Here is a 13,749-nt window from a genome sequence, read left to right as displayed (position 1 = left end):
AGGCTGGGCACCGCTGCCCCCAGGTGGACGTGGGTGGTACTACAGCAGCTAGGGTGCCCTCCGCCTGGGCTTCCTCACAGGGAGGGCTGCGTCCTTAAGGGTATCTCCTGGGGAATGCCACCCCACGTGCCACCCAGTGCCTGAGGTGCCACCATCACTAACACAGCATGCTAGATTAAGCATTGCCTTTCAGTACCCCTTCCCCAAGGGAAGAAGAACTATCGTGCTAGCGCATAAGGGTCTCAGCCCAGGGATAGAGGATGCTGACAGGAGAGGGCTAGAAGTCAAGCTCCAGAACCCCTGCCCAGCCAGCCCGGCAGTGGATACAGACCTTGAGGCTTCAGAGTGTGAGAGACTGACCAGCTGTCCCACACCAGGGCCCTCCACCGACCGGTCTCAGCCAGGAGGGGGCCCTCAGCATTGGCCCGTGCAAGGCCCCCACTCCCAGCCCGGGCAGAGGGAGCAGAATGAGGAATGAAGACACCGGAAGTGACTCAGGGACAGAGAATGAGAAAGGGAGACGGCTCCTTAAAACCCGCCCCAGGTCCCACCCCCTCAGTAAGCTTTCCCCCCACTGAGCCCAGGCCCCCATCACCACACATCAAACCCCCTACTCAGCCCCACCAAACCCCACGCAGTGAACCCCGGTACTTCCACCTGGTTTGGAGGAGAAACCCTGCCAGCCCCCTTAGGAGGCCTCAGCCAAGATGCAACAGCTGTCCCCTGAGAGTCCTATCACAGCGGCTAAAAGTGTGGGCCCGAGGCAGTGGCACCTGCTGTGGTTCTCAGGCCCTCCCCACCCCCCGCTCCTGACCTTGGCACTGCTGCTCCCGAGGTTCCCCCTCCCCTCAGCCCAGCCTCCACCGAGTCACCCTGGTTATATTTACAGCACAGTCTGGCCCTGAGTGGCTGGGGGACACTGAGGCCCAGGTCCTGGGAGGCCCCATTCCAGGCCCTGGAAATCACGAGGCTCAGCAGGATGAGGTGGGGCTTCTGGCATCCTCATGCTCTCAAGTCCTCCAGTCCATTTTGAACATGGAACCTGTAGAGAAGGAATCCTTTCCCAGTCCACACCCCATCCAGCTCCCACCCAGAACTAACCTCCCCTCATTCAGGGCTCCCAGACCTTGGCCCGGAACACTTCTCACCCTGCCCGGCAGGGAGCTCCAGCAGTGCTGACCCGGGTCTTATCATCTCTGTAGTCCCAGGCCTAGCACAGGGCCTACACATAGTAGGTGCTCAGTGAACGTGGGAGGAATGAATGAGCAAACGAATGAAGGGCTGCTGTGCACACGGTACACCAGTGCCTCACTGTCTGGGCAAACAAGAGTCACACCTTTAAGGACTCAAGTCAACCCAGCTCCAGGCCTCCAAACCTCCCACCACAGGAGGCCCACTCCCCAGGGCTCCCCCTGCAGATATTCGCAAGCCTTCCTGGGGCTGCCCCTCCAGTCTCGGTCACCACGGCCAGAAAATCAGGCCAGCCAAGCAAGTGTGAACACCATCACTGAGGCAGTTGGAGCCACTGGGGTAATGGCATCCTCTGACCGTCCGCTCCCTGCACCAAGGGAAGGTCAGGAGGGGCTGGCACGAGCCGTGTACACCCAGAGACAGCTCTGGCCTCTGCCCAGTTTCTCCCAGTGAGAACACAGTTTTCTCCTCGGCTGCCCCAGGCCACCGCTAAAGGCGCCTCCAGAGCCCAGAGAAGGCGCTCACGATGACCCTCAGAACATTTCCCGAGGAGGCTCTCAGCCATTCCGTCGTACATGAACTGACATGAGGAAGGCCACAGCCAGGGCCCAATCACCAGCAGTGCAGTGGGCCTGGAGCCCACAGTACCTGTAGGGCCCGCAAAAATGTTGTGGTTTCCTTTAAAATCAGTAGGGGAAAAAAATGAACATAATCTAAACTGGATTATATTAGTCTATATTCCCATGTACCCATATAACATAATTTTTATTATTTTTTGATGGAGGAAGGGACCCACAAAGGCAAAAGGGCCCAGTGACAGTCCAGACTCAAGCTTTCTCCTAAGAACGAGATGACAACAACAAGAGTAGCAACAGCTAACACTTAGATGGTGCTTGCCATATGCTGGCCACTCCCTACAATAGCTCTACGAGGCAGGTACCATTTTTTCACCACCATTTTATAGCTGACGGTGTGGAAGCACAGAGAGGTTGAGTCACGAGGGCAACATCACACAGCTGGGAAGCGGTGGCTCTGGGTTTCCATCCTTCAGGAGTATGGTCCAACGCTGGGCAAAGCACTCAGCATCCAGTCCTCAGCATCTGAAGCAGATTAGGTGACCTCAGTTTTCTCCAAGTACAATGGTTGGTGCTGCCTTACATAAAGGGCCCCAGCTGGTAACTGTCTCAAAACAAGGAAGTTCCCCTCAGCTGATGCTGCCTGTGCCTTCCAGAGCAGCCAGCAACCTCCCTCCAAAAAAAGGTTCCATTTCTTTGTAAACATCCCAAAAAAGAAAAAAATTAATGACTCTTTATCTGGCACCTCACTATCGGTGCACCCGTGCATTCGTGGCTATTTTTGTATTTGGGTACATGTTTGAACACATGGCACGTGGCTCTGCACGTGTCTATGTAGAACTGAATGCTTTATGTGAATGACACTGTTGTGTGCGTGTCTGTCTGTCTGCCTGTCCCTGTATGCTTGTGTATCTGTGGGCATGTACCCATGATGGAGACAGGCGCTAAGACATTGCCGTATTTCTCTGCACGTAAATCAGCAAACTCCCACACGTCAGGGCCCAGTTCATCAATTTCCCGAGTTGTTCAAGAGAAACTGATGCCCCAAAAGATTGCCTAAGGTCGGGGTCATCCAGCAAGTCACTGACTGAGACAGAAACCAGAGATCTTGTCTCCTGCCTCCCAAACCCTGCTGCCTCCAAGACTGGTCACCTAGCTCGGTCCACATCTGTTTACAATGTCAGTCCCCAGGTCGAGGTGACCCTTTGCAGAGTTTGCCACCAGCAACTCTGGGTCTGTGGTGGATCCCACAGAGGGCACTGACCCCTCTGTCAGGACCAGCCTCTAGAATGCAACAGAAAGGTCCCACAGCCAGAGATCCCCCGGACACCCCAGGGCTGAGGCATGAGGTCACCACAGCAGGACAGACCCCAACACGCGCCCTCGCGTTCCCTCACGCTCCCTGTCTCTCTGTTGTTTTTTTAAATGAAAACTTCATTGATTTTTATATGCCCAAAGTAACACATGCTTGTTTTAAAAAGGAAGGTAAGCCGTATAAAATAGGAGGGTTGGACCCCTCCTGCAGCCCCACAGAACCACCACAAACAGCAGGGTGCATGGCGTTCTGAATTTCTTTACTCGGAAACAATTACTAAGGAGACCGGTGGGCCCAGCACAGAAAACAACTTCTGGGGACACGCGGATGAGTCAGAAAGGGAGGAAGAGCAGAGTCGAACCAGCCGGGCTGAAGTCAGGCCTTGGGGCAAATGGGCTAACCAGGCGCTCAGGGGACAGGCCGGCCCTGAACTGCTGGGGTTCTTGGTGGAACTTCTGGGCACACAGTGTTCTGGAGCCACACTAAGTGCCACAAACCAACAACTGCTTCTCGGCCTTGACATTCAAGTCATGGAAGCTTAGGACTGAAAGGAGCACAGGGTCCACCTGGTCCCGTCTGCCCATTTTAGAGATGGGGAGACTGAAGGACCTTGTGGGGAGGCAACTGAGCTGGCTCTGTGTGGCAATTTGGCCAACCAAGCACCTTTGAGAGGCTGCCCAGGCCTCAGCCTCCATCCACAGCCTGGGGAGGAGGCGCTGGAGGGCAGGACCAGACGATATCAGTTAATGAGGGAGAAAGAAAAAGACAGGAAGCAACAGAGAGCTATAAATACAGGAGGAAGCCGCGGGGCAGCAGTTGGAAGCCCCAGACTGGTGTTAGAGGCACTGACTTCAAATCCTCCTCCTGTGGTTGCCCAGCCGTGTGACCCTGGACGGCCACTGACCCCGAGTCTCGGCTTCCTCACTGCTGATGAGCAGATAATAGTGTCTATTCTTTCTACTCATAAGAGAAAGAATGAGCACACGCTCCCAGCAGAGGGGTGGGGGGCCCCCCAAACCTGCAAACCTCAGGATTCGCTCTGTCCCAGGGTATCTGGGCAACCCACGCTTCTGAGCCGGCCCCATCTCCTGCCCAAATTAAACAGTAATCACCCAAGGTCAGGGAAAGGGCCTTGTCAGAGCAGGTTTCTCTCCAAGGGCGGGGCTCGGCCTTGACCAGCTGGGCCCACTCCCCTCCCGCCTATAAGTGTGCCCCCGCCCGCCTCGAGAGCCACTCGGTCCTGAGCACCCACAACATGCTGGGCATCACCGTCCTTGCAGCGCTCCTGGCCTGTGGTAAGCTGTGGGTTGGGGACCAGCTGTAGCCAGGGGGCTGTGAGCTCGGGCTGGCCTCCTGGGGACAAGGAGAGGCACAGGGGCCCTCTGCTCTCCAGGGCGCTAGGAAAGGAGCTTTGGGGTCTGATGTGGGTTCAGACACTGCTGACCAGCTGTGTGTCAGACGAGCCACTTGGCCACTCTGCTTCCATATCTACAAACTCAGCTGACAATGTCCCTCCCCAGGCTGAGGACTAGAGACGAGGTTGGAAAGCACCAAGTGTGGGCGCGGGGACACAGTAGATGCCTCATCCTAGGTTCGCTCCAGGGACCACGGCGGCCCACCTTTCTCAGCGCCAGTGTCTCTCCTTTGAGGATTCTTTGCTCCCCCATTTTGGTGGCCTTCTCCCAGATTAGAAATCAAAGAACTTAGGTTGAGCGTCACTTACTCTTGGCAGGTCCTAGACAATCCACTTCACCTCTCTAAATCTCATTGGCTCTTTTGAAATGAGAGCACTTGATTGAGAATCCTTTCAGCTAACAACAACAACAAGAGTAATAATAGCGTCTCCTGCTTATCGTGTGTTTACTACATGCCAGGCCCTGTGCAAGCCCTGTACATTCAGGAGCTAACTGGTCCTCACAACCATTTTGAGAGGCAGGGTCTGTTCATCTCTCCACTTCACAGATGAGGACACTCACTCTGAGAGGCCCAGGATCTTGCCCAAGATCATATGTGTGGTTGGAGCCAGAATCTGAGTCCGGGTCTGTCTCACTGTGGGGCACGCGCTTTTGACCGCTCCACATGGCTCCCAGCTATGAAAGCCTGGAACTCTGGGTCCAGGGCTCACACGGTCCTTATGCTGTGGCCTAAAAAGGGACAGCAGGGTAGGGGGGGAAGGACAGGGGTGCACTCACACCCATACCAGCCACCTTTTTATTTCCTTCAATGTAATAAGCATTCCCTTTACACCAGGTCCTTCACTAACCCCTTTACCTGCATTGTCTGATTTAGTTCTCAGGACAAACCACCAGGTTAGTGCGATTCTTCCCATTTCACAGAAAGGGAAGCTGAGGCCCGGAGAACTAGACGGCTTCCCCAAATTCATGCAGTAAAATCTGAACTCGTGTCTGCCCGGCCCCAAAGTCTGTGCTCTCCCCATTGGCCCCTTTCCCTGTGCCAGCCCGGCTCACCTGTGCTCTTTCTCTCCCATCTCGCTCAGCCTCCGGCGAGGTCCCCAGCTTCGAGCCCAACCCGTCAGCACGGGTGGTGGGAGGAGAGACTGTCAGTCCTCACAGCTGGCCCTGGCAGGTAAGCAGAGTGCTGCAGGTGTGCGAGGTGGGGTGGACAGGGTGAGGTGTGAGGGCCCCCGGGGGCTGACACGTGGCCCTCCCACGCCCTCCTCCAGGTCTCGCTCCAGTACCTCAGGGATGACACGTGGAGGCACACATGCGGCGGCACCCTGATCACCGACAGACACGTCCTCACAGCTGCCCACTGCATCAGGTGAGCGGAGATGACGCCCAGAGCCCCGCCATCGATTGCGCTGGCACGGGAGCCTGACAAGCTGTTTTTAGTACCTGCCACACACTCCAGGCCCTGGGCAAATATGCTACTCACACCCAGTAAATCAGTTGTTCGTTTCTTCATTCAACAAGCACTTATTGTGTACCTACTATGTGCCAGGGAACACAGCAGTGAAGACAAAATGTGTGCTCGTGGGAGCTGATATTCTCGTGGAAGACAGAGCACAGACCATTAAACAAGCAAATGTATAGCATCAAGTGGCAATGAAGGAAAGTAAGGCAGGAAGAGGATACAAAGTACGAGGGGCTCTGTTTCAAATGAGGTGGCCAGGGGACACACTCTCTGAAAAGAAGTTATTTGAGGAAAGAGCTGAGAGAAGTAAGGGAAGAAATCATCGATTTGGGGGAAGGGTGCTCCAGGTGGAGGAACAGCCAATGCAAAGGCCTGGAGGAGGCAGCCTCTGTTTGTTTGAGAAATAACGAGGGAGCCCGTGTGGCAGGACTGAGTGAGGGGAGAAGAGGTGACTTAGAAGGAACGCAGCAAGAACAAGGGCGGCTTGGACTAGCTAATCGTCACGGCAGCCCTAGGAGGCGAGTTCCAACATTACCTCCACCTCACCGATGATGGAACTGAGGCCCGAGGCTGCCCGCCCAGTGGAGCCTTCCTACCCATCCAGGAGTCCAAGTGGACTTCACTCCAAGACCAGGGTCCTTAGCCCGAGCCCTGGGAAGAGCCAACGGGGGTGGACACCCCTCCCCCAAATGATTCCCACCGAGGCCACGTCCCTACCCCAGTGGCCGGCAGGGGCAGGAGGCCACCCTGACCCAGTCCCCTTCCTCTGCTCAGCAACCTGACCTACCGCGTGGGCCTGGGGAAGCACAACCTGGCGGTGGAGGACGAGGAAGGCTCCGTGTTCGTGGGTGTGGACACCATCTTTGTCCATGAGGGGTGGAGCTCCCTCCTGCTATGGTGAGTGCCCAGCTGGCCATCTCATGGCCATGGGGACAGCACAGAAGAAGCAGGGGTCCCTGAGACGGAGCTGCAGAGCCTGCCCCGCCCTGTCCCTGGACCCCATCCTTACCCTGAACCGCCAGCAGACGACTCATTTATGCGAACTGGCAAAATGCTAAGTGGAGACAGACAGCCCGCCCCTCGCCTTCAGTGGCCAAGGGTCCTGGAAGGTTTGCAGGGTATAAAGACCCCGAGGCCCCCACAGTGTCCTGCCTGACGTCTCTCAGCCAGAGGCTGAGGCAGGACTCACCTTTATTGAGTGCCTACTGCATGCTCGCATTGCAATAAGCACTTTATACGCCGTCTCTTATTTAATCTTCACAACAGCCCTAGACAAGGAACTGAGACTATGTCCCAGGTCACACAGCCCAGAACATGGCAGAACTAGGAATCAAACTAGGGTTGCCAGCTTTCCTTCTGGTAAGAGGCAAGTGTCCCTCTTTCGTCATTATAATTTCCAACTTGTTTTAGCTTAATTTCCGGTTGCTACATAAGCTGCAGTGGTTCAGGATGCCTCTGCTCTCATCTCCCCTCTGTTAAGTCTTTCATGACGTAAAGACACGCGCGAGAGAAGTTAGCTTCTAAAGGGGCGGCCACCGTGTTAGAAGGCAGATCATTGGTGCTCCGACATCTTGGTCGGCCACTAAGAAGCTGGTGGTCCAGGATGTTTATGAAGGACCCCTGGTCACACTTTGCCTGACTCCCAACTCACCACCTGGGCCTCTTAGCCTTGGCTTGGGGGGCCAGGGCCTTCCTGCCCACTCACCACCTCCACTTTGAACTCCAGGAACGACATCGCCATCATCAAGCTGGCAGAGCCCGTGGAACTGAGCGACACCATCAAGGTGGCAAACCTGCCGGAGAAAAACATCGTGCTGCCTAAGGACTACCCCTGCTATGTCACCGGCTGGGGCCGCCTCTTGAGTGAGTACAGCCCCTGGCAAATCATGGGAGCCTTCCTGGAGGAAGCAACTCCCACAGAAAGCACACCAACCACATTTGCATCACTTTTCCTGTTTGCCTAAACATCTTCAGATCTTTTCCAGCTTTGTAATAATAACAGCTAGTATTTATTAAGCACATTCCATGTGACAGACAGTTTAACAAGTACACATCAGGGGTGTCAAAAGGATTAAATGGATTAGAACTTGTCAGGTCTTGGGACAGGGCTGGGCACATTACTAAGTGCCATCTAAGTGACTATGAAATAAACTAACCAAACCATTTGGGGGGTGGGGGATGGTACACCATAGGCCCAAATAAATTCCAAGTTAATTAAAAGGTAAAATGCAAATCAATGAAACTATGGAAGACAGAGAAAAATGCAGATCAGGACTTGGAAAATCTTGGGACGAGAAAGACCTTTTAATGCGTGACCCCCAAGACAGAGGCCTACGAAGAAATGATTGACGATTAAAACCCCAGAATCCAAATTAAAGAGAACTCAACTCAAAGGGCTTTCCATGGACTCGTTCTGCCTCCCGCCTGCTCCCCCGCCCCCCCCCCCTCCAGAGGAGCTCTGACCCAAATAGTTTGGGACCATTGGCTCCGAGTCTCACCTCTCGATTAAGGGCCTGTGTGTGGTTCCCATGAAGTCTGGCCAGAACTCGCCGGGGTCCTATTCCAGCCCCGTCCAGCCCTCTGTCACACCCTGAAGGCCTGGGGCTGCCTGGGCGGGCTCCCCGCTCACCCCCGTTCTCTCCCCAGCTGGTGGTCCCCTTCCAGACGAGCTGCAGAAGGGCCTGCAGCCTATAGTGCCCCACGCCACGTGCGCCCGGTTCGACTATTGGGGTTTCCTGGTGAGGAGAACTATGGTGTGCGCTGGGGGTGACGGCATCGTCTCATCCTGCAACGTGAGTGTCTGGCCCTGCACCCCATCCCTACCCCCTTACGTGGAGGGGGGCAACGAGGAGGGCAAAGGAGGGAGAAGTGGGGAGACCCACACTGGCATACCTTTCCAGGGGAGGAGACTGAACCCTGGGTGGGCAGGAGGCTTGGGAGAAAGTGGTCACCCTCCCCAGCACTGCGGCGAGGACAGGAGAGTTGAGCATGAGAATCTGAGTTCAAGTCCCAGTCCCACCACTTAGTAGCTGTGCAACCTTGGGCAGGCTATTTAACCTCTCTGAACCTCAGTTTTCCCATCTATAAAATGGAGATATAGAAACTTCACAGGTTGCTGTGTGGACTGAATGAGTCTAACAAGCATAGAAGAGACTTCATTGAAGTCCCTACACGTGTTCCTTCATGCCATCAGCTCCACTGGTCTAGGGAGCCAGAGGACTTAGGGAGTCTGACACAGAACCAAGAAACATCTAGGATGATCAGGAACTGTCCTGTTTTCAAACTCGTGGCCCTTTCCCCACTCCCACCGTCCTCACCTTCCCAGGTCTCCCACATGGCTCCCAGCATCCTCTCCTCTCTGGGCAGCTCACAGAGTCTTAGACATGGGAACCTGAACAGTTAGGGAAACCGAGGCACAGAGAGGGTTATCATCATCCCCAAACCACATAGCAAACCAAGAGCTACTCTGACATCCCAGGGCCTCCCAGAATGAGGCCAAGTCACCCCCGAAACACGTCTTCTTTGCCTCCCTCACCATGGACACGCTGAAGCCAAAACAGGGGATACCAAGGCTGAGAGCCCAGCCCACGTCCCCTACCTTGACCCGCCCCTGTTCCTGAGCCTGCTGCCAGAGGAGGCCTGGTGGCTGAGGTCTGCTTTGTCTGGTGCAGGGGGACTCAGGCGGCCCGCTGAACTGCCCAGCTGAGAACGAGGAGGGCTCCTGGGAGGTGCATGGCATCGTCAGCTTTGGCTCCAGCGAGGGCTGCAACGTTGTCAAGAAGCCCTCCGTCTACACCCGCGTGTCTGCCTACATCGACTGGATCAACGAGGTGGGTGCCCAGCCCCCAGCCCTCCTTCCTCACCCCCAGCCCCTCCCCCTCACTCACCCAGTCCTTCACTCACTCCCCCACTTACTCCTTCACTCATTCACACATTCACTCACTCATTCAAGAACTATTGAGTGCTGACTGTATGCAGACCTCGAGTCGGGTGTGACGAAGGAAACGGTGTTGACTCCTCCATCCATTCATCCATTGGCTTCAGCAAACACTTGTGCCCCAATCCCAGGCACCACACCAGTCCCCCCAAAAGTGAAGCGTGGCCCCATGAGAGCAGGGCCCAGCAGAGGAGCGGGGGCAGCGTGCACGGCCATGAATATCTTATGGGGGGGACAGAGGTTCACTCTGGGCTGGGGGCTTTCATACTGCGGGCAGGATGTGTTCTGAGCCCCATCTGCGCAGTGGTCTGAAATGCTGAGGGGGCTCAGAGTCCTCGGGCAGGGGCAAGACTGGATTGTCAAGGCCCAGGGCCGCCTGCCATGACCCCTTGTTCCTACTCTCCCAGTGAAGCCTTGCGCTGCCCCAGAACAGTGCACACACACACACACACACACAGCCCCCCCAAGTCCTTTACCCTGTTCTCTGTTCTTCCAGAAAATACAGCTCTGATTCATCTTTGGGAGCCAAAGTCACAAATTCCTGCAACCATAATAAACCTCCTTTCGCCTCAAGCTGCCTGCTTTCTTGATTTGCGCCTCCCCTGCGGGTTCCCCGGCTCCCTAGGGGCCGCCAGGGATGCAAAGAGAGACCCCTTCAGCCAGGCTGGTTAGGCCTCAGAGGGAGCTGCTGGGGGTGCTAGTGGAAGGGGACCCCAGGAAGCCACATGGTAGCCTGAAGGGATATGAGTTAAGGACAGACCAGACACTTGCCCCCAACATCTCACAAGCTGTGAACCGCTGCGGCCCTGATCAAACCACCCTCTTCCTGATCCTGACTCCACAGAGGAGGCAGGGGGTCCTCAGGCCCCCCAGCTTCAGGTGGAGGATGGGGTCTCCCCAAGGACAGCCTCCCCAGCCCAGAGAGGCCGGCCACAGGAGGATGCCCATTGCTCAGGACCAACCACTGGCTCCCTGAGAAAGAGGCTCCCTAGCGGGCCCCCAGCCCAGAGCCCCCCACGGCTGCTGTCAGCCTGGGCTCTCGTAGTCCAGAAGTGTTTCATGGGCCCTGACCTCATGCCAGCCCTGTGCTGGGCACAGTGAGGGAACAGGAGGGGGAGACCCAGCCCAGCCCCCAGCAGGTGCAGGTGTAAGGAAAGCAATGGCTTCCACACATAGTCACAGCAGGTCAGAGCTGGAAAAGCTCCCAATGTATTAGACAGGCAGGGAAACTGAGGCCCAGAGAGAGGAAAGAGCTGGGCCAGGTCCTAGGAATGGATGGCCCTGGAGGCTCAGGGAAGGGAGAGCCCTCCTGAGGCCAAGTGGGGTCAAAAAGAGAGTGACCCAGTGACCAGCGAGGGGCAGTCCTAGTGGGGACCCGAGCCCTAACCATGACACTCCTGAGAATGTGCTGGCCCCCACCCCAGCCTCTGACCTCCTCCTAGGAGAGCCCTCGGCTGCAGCTGCCCCCGGTGGGCCCAGGAGTTGTCCTGTTTCCCCATCACACTTTGGCTGCTGGAGGTGGGGACCGTGGCGTACCTCCCACAAGTTACTACGCCAAGGTGATTCTCAGGAAGGACTATTTACCCAACGCGCAATGGGGCCCACAAGCAGCCGGGCACCAGCTCAGCCCTGGGCATCCGGGGACGGTTCAGACCAGACCCCCGCTCTATAGGAGACAGACCAACACACAGATCACTGAGTTCCCTGGTGTAAGAGAGGAAAACAGACCAGGAGCACGGAGACGGGGCACTTAAACCAGTGTCGGGTGGCAAGAGGAGTCCAGGACGGCTTCCCAGATGTGGTGATGCCGAAGCTGAGCCTGAAACTTTGAATAGAAGGTACAGAGGGTGCTGCTGGTGCTTGACCCAAACTTCCTTCCCAGCCTTCTCCTTTCGTGCCTGTCTCTATACCGGAGGTTATAAATGTGAAACATTTGCTCTGCTCGGGACCCTTGCAGTTATAATAACGAAACAAGAGTTAACACTTACTCAGTGCTTACTACGTGCCAGGCGCTGTTCCACAGAGTTTACATTACCTCACTTAATCTCCAAAACAATCCCATCAGTTATGTTATTATTAACATCATTCCCATTTTACAGATGAGAAAACTGAGGCTAGAGAGGGTTAGTGACTTCCCAAGGTGATTTAATAGGAAGTGATGGAGCTGGGATCCAAACTTTGGGAATCTGGCTCTAGAACCCATGCTCTTGACCACCATGCTCTACTGCCCTGCAATGAATATGAATACGGATATGATGCCCGGAGCTGAGGCAGCCATCTTGTAACCAAGAGAATTGCAGAGATATGGGCTCCGACATCATCAAGCTGCCAATCCAACGCCAGCAACCATTCTCTGAATGACTTGTTATGTGAAAAAAATACGCCTGCATTTGTTTTAAACACTGCAGTCAGGTTTTCAGTTACCTGCAGCCTCAGCACTATCCTAATTGATATCCTGGGGGATAACTAAAGGGTCACTTTCCTGGATGGGGGAAGAGCCGAGCAGAGTCCCAGCGACTACTTGAAGGACTCTAAGCAGCAGATTCTAGCTGGTTTTGCTAGAGCATAAAGCGCGGGGCAGGGATAGGGGACCAACGGCCCAGGTACCGAGTAGATTTCCAGGACATGGAGTTTCAGCACGAAAACTGGGACAGTCCCAGCAAACTGGGACGGTTGGTCACCCTTCAGGGAGGGACAGTGATATGGCTGGAGAGCGAGCAAAGGCCCTTCACGGAAGGCCTTGTAGCCGTAGTAGGGGGTTGTCAAGACTTTAGTCTGAGGGCAATAGGGAGCCATAGAAGGATTTTAGAGAGAGAAGTGACCACTGTGGTCAGCTGCACATGCTAAAGCATTCACTGGACAGCCGTATGGAGGCGATTTGGAGGAGGAAGAGTGGAGGCCAGGAGGCCAGTTAGGAGGCTGCTGCAATGGTCTAGGCCAGAATTAATGTGGCCGAGAGGGAGTTCAGTGACTCAGCAGTCATTCAGTAATCACGTAAGAGGCCCACGTGCAGTGTCGAACAACGCCCCCCAGTCTCAAATCTCTACAAACTTTGGGAATGCAATCGAATTATCAAAACTACTTTTTATTCGCTAATAAATGGTGAAGCACGGCCACGGTTCTGTTTGTTCACGAGCGCAAAATTCTCGGATTCAGGGACAAGACCGATGCTGTGTCCAGGAGTCAAGGCCTACCTGTGGTAGACAGAATAACAGCCCTTCAAAGATGCCCACGTCCTAGTCCCCAGAACCTGTGACTATGTCACCTTACAGGCAAAAGGGACTTGCAGGTGTGATTAAGTTAAGTATTTTGGGATGGGGTGGGGGGGTTATCCTGGATTATCCAGATGGGCCCGATGTAATCACAAGAGTCCTTATAAGAGGGAGGCAAGAGGATTAGTCAGAAGGAGGTATGAGGACAGAAGCAAGGGGTCGGAATCAGAGGGAGATTTGAAGGTGTTATGCTGCTGGCTTTGTAGACGGAGGAAGGGGTCACAAGCCAAGGAATGCAGGCAGCCTCTAGAAGCTGGAAAAGGCCAGGGAAGGGATTCTCTCCTGCAGCCTCCAGAAGGAATGAGCCTGCCTTAGCCCAGGGATACTGATTGTGGACTTGTGGCCACCAGAGCTGTAAGAGAATAAACGTCTGTGTTTGAAGTCACTGCATTGGTGGCAATTTGTTAAAGTGGCCATAGGAAATAAATACACCATCCCTCCTCCCTTCTGGCAAAATCTAAAGTATGCTGTGGGGCTGTAGGGGAGAAACAAAGGGGTGGCAAGGACTCCCTGGAAGCTGGTTGGGGTGACAACAAGGGTTTATGGACTTTGTCCAAGAGGTCACAAACCAGGGGTTGGAAGCGA

The 13,749-nt window shown here is 55.0% G+C and overlaps 1 protein-coding gene and 1 long non-coding RNA gene across 3 annotated transcripts; one reads left to right on the top strand and one right to left on the bottom strand.

Moving 5' to 3' along the window:
* Positions 1-1,910: 1,910 nt before the first annotated feature.
* LOC138921017 (uncharacterized) lies at positions 1,911-6,734 on the bottom strand. 2 transcript variants are annotated; one of them, XR_011433171.1, is made up of 3 exons: positions 5,550-6,734; positions 5,058-5,225; positions 1,911-2,291 (listed from the first exon to the last, which is right to left on the bottom strand). It is a non-coding gene; the product is annotated as an uncharacterized lncRNA (long non-coding RNA). The 2 variants fall into 2 exon arrangements; XR_011433179.1 differs by lacking the exon at positions 5,058-5,225.
* On the top strand, positions 4,002-10,465 carry CTRC (chymotrypsin C). The gene is made up of 8 exons (XM_014737722.3): positions 4,002-4,376; positions 5,579-5,667; positions 5,765-5,862; positions 6,730-6,852; positions 7,682-7,818; positions 8,602-8,747; positions 9,627-9,785; positions 10,389-10,465. The coding sequence occupies exons 1-8, from the start codon at positions 4,337-4,339 to the stop codon at positions 10,401-10,403; spliced, it is 807 nt and encodes a 268-aa protein (XP_014593208.1). The 5' UTR covers positions 4,002-4,336; the 3' UTR covers positions 10,404-10,465.
* The last annotated feature ends 3,284 nt before the right edge of the window (positions 10,466-13,749 follow it).

This window comes from Equus caballus, chromosome 2 (genome assembly GCF_041296265.1).
Source record: "Equus caballus isolate H_3958 breed thoroughbred chromosome 2, TB-T2T, whole genome shotgun sequence".
Lineage (NCBI taxonomy): Eukaryota > Metazoa > Chordata > Mammalia > Perissodactyla > Equidae > Equus > Equus caballus.
Note: the sequence above shows the minus strand (reverse complement) of the source record. Positions and strands in the feature narration are given on the sequence as shown.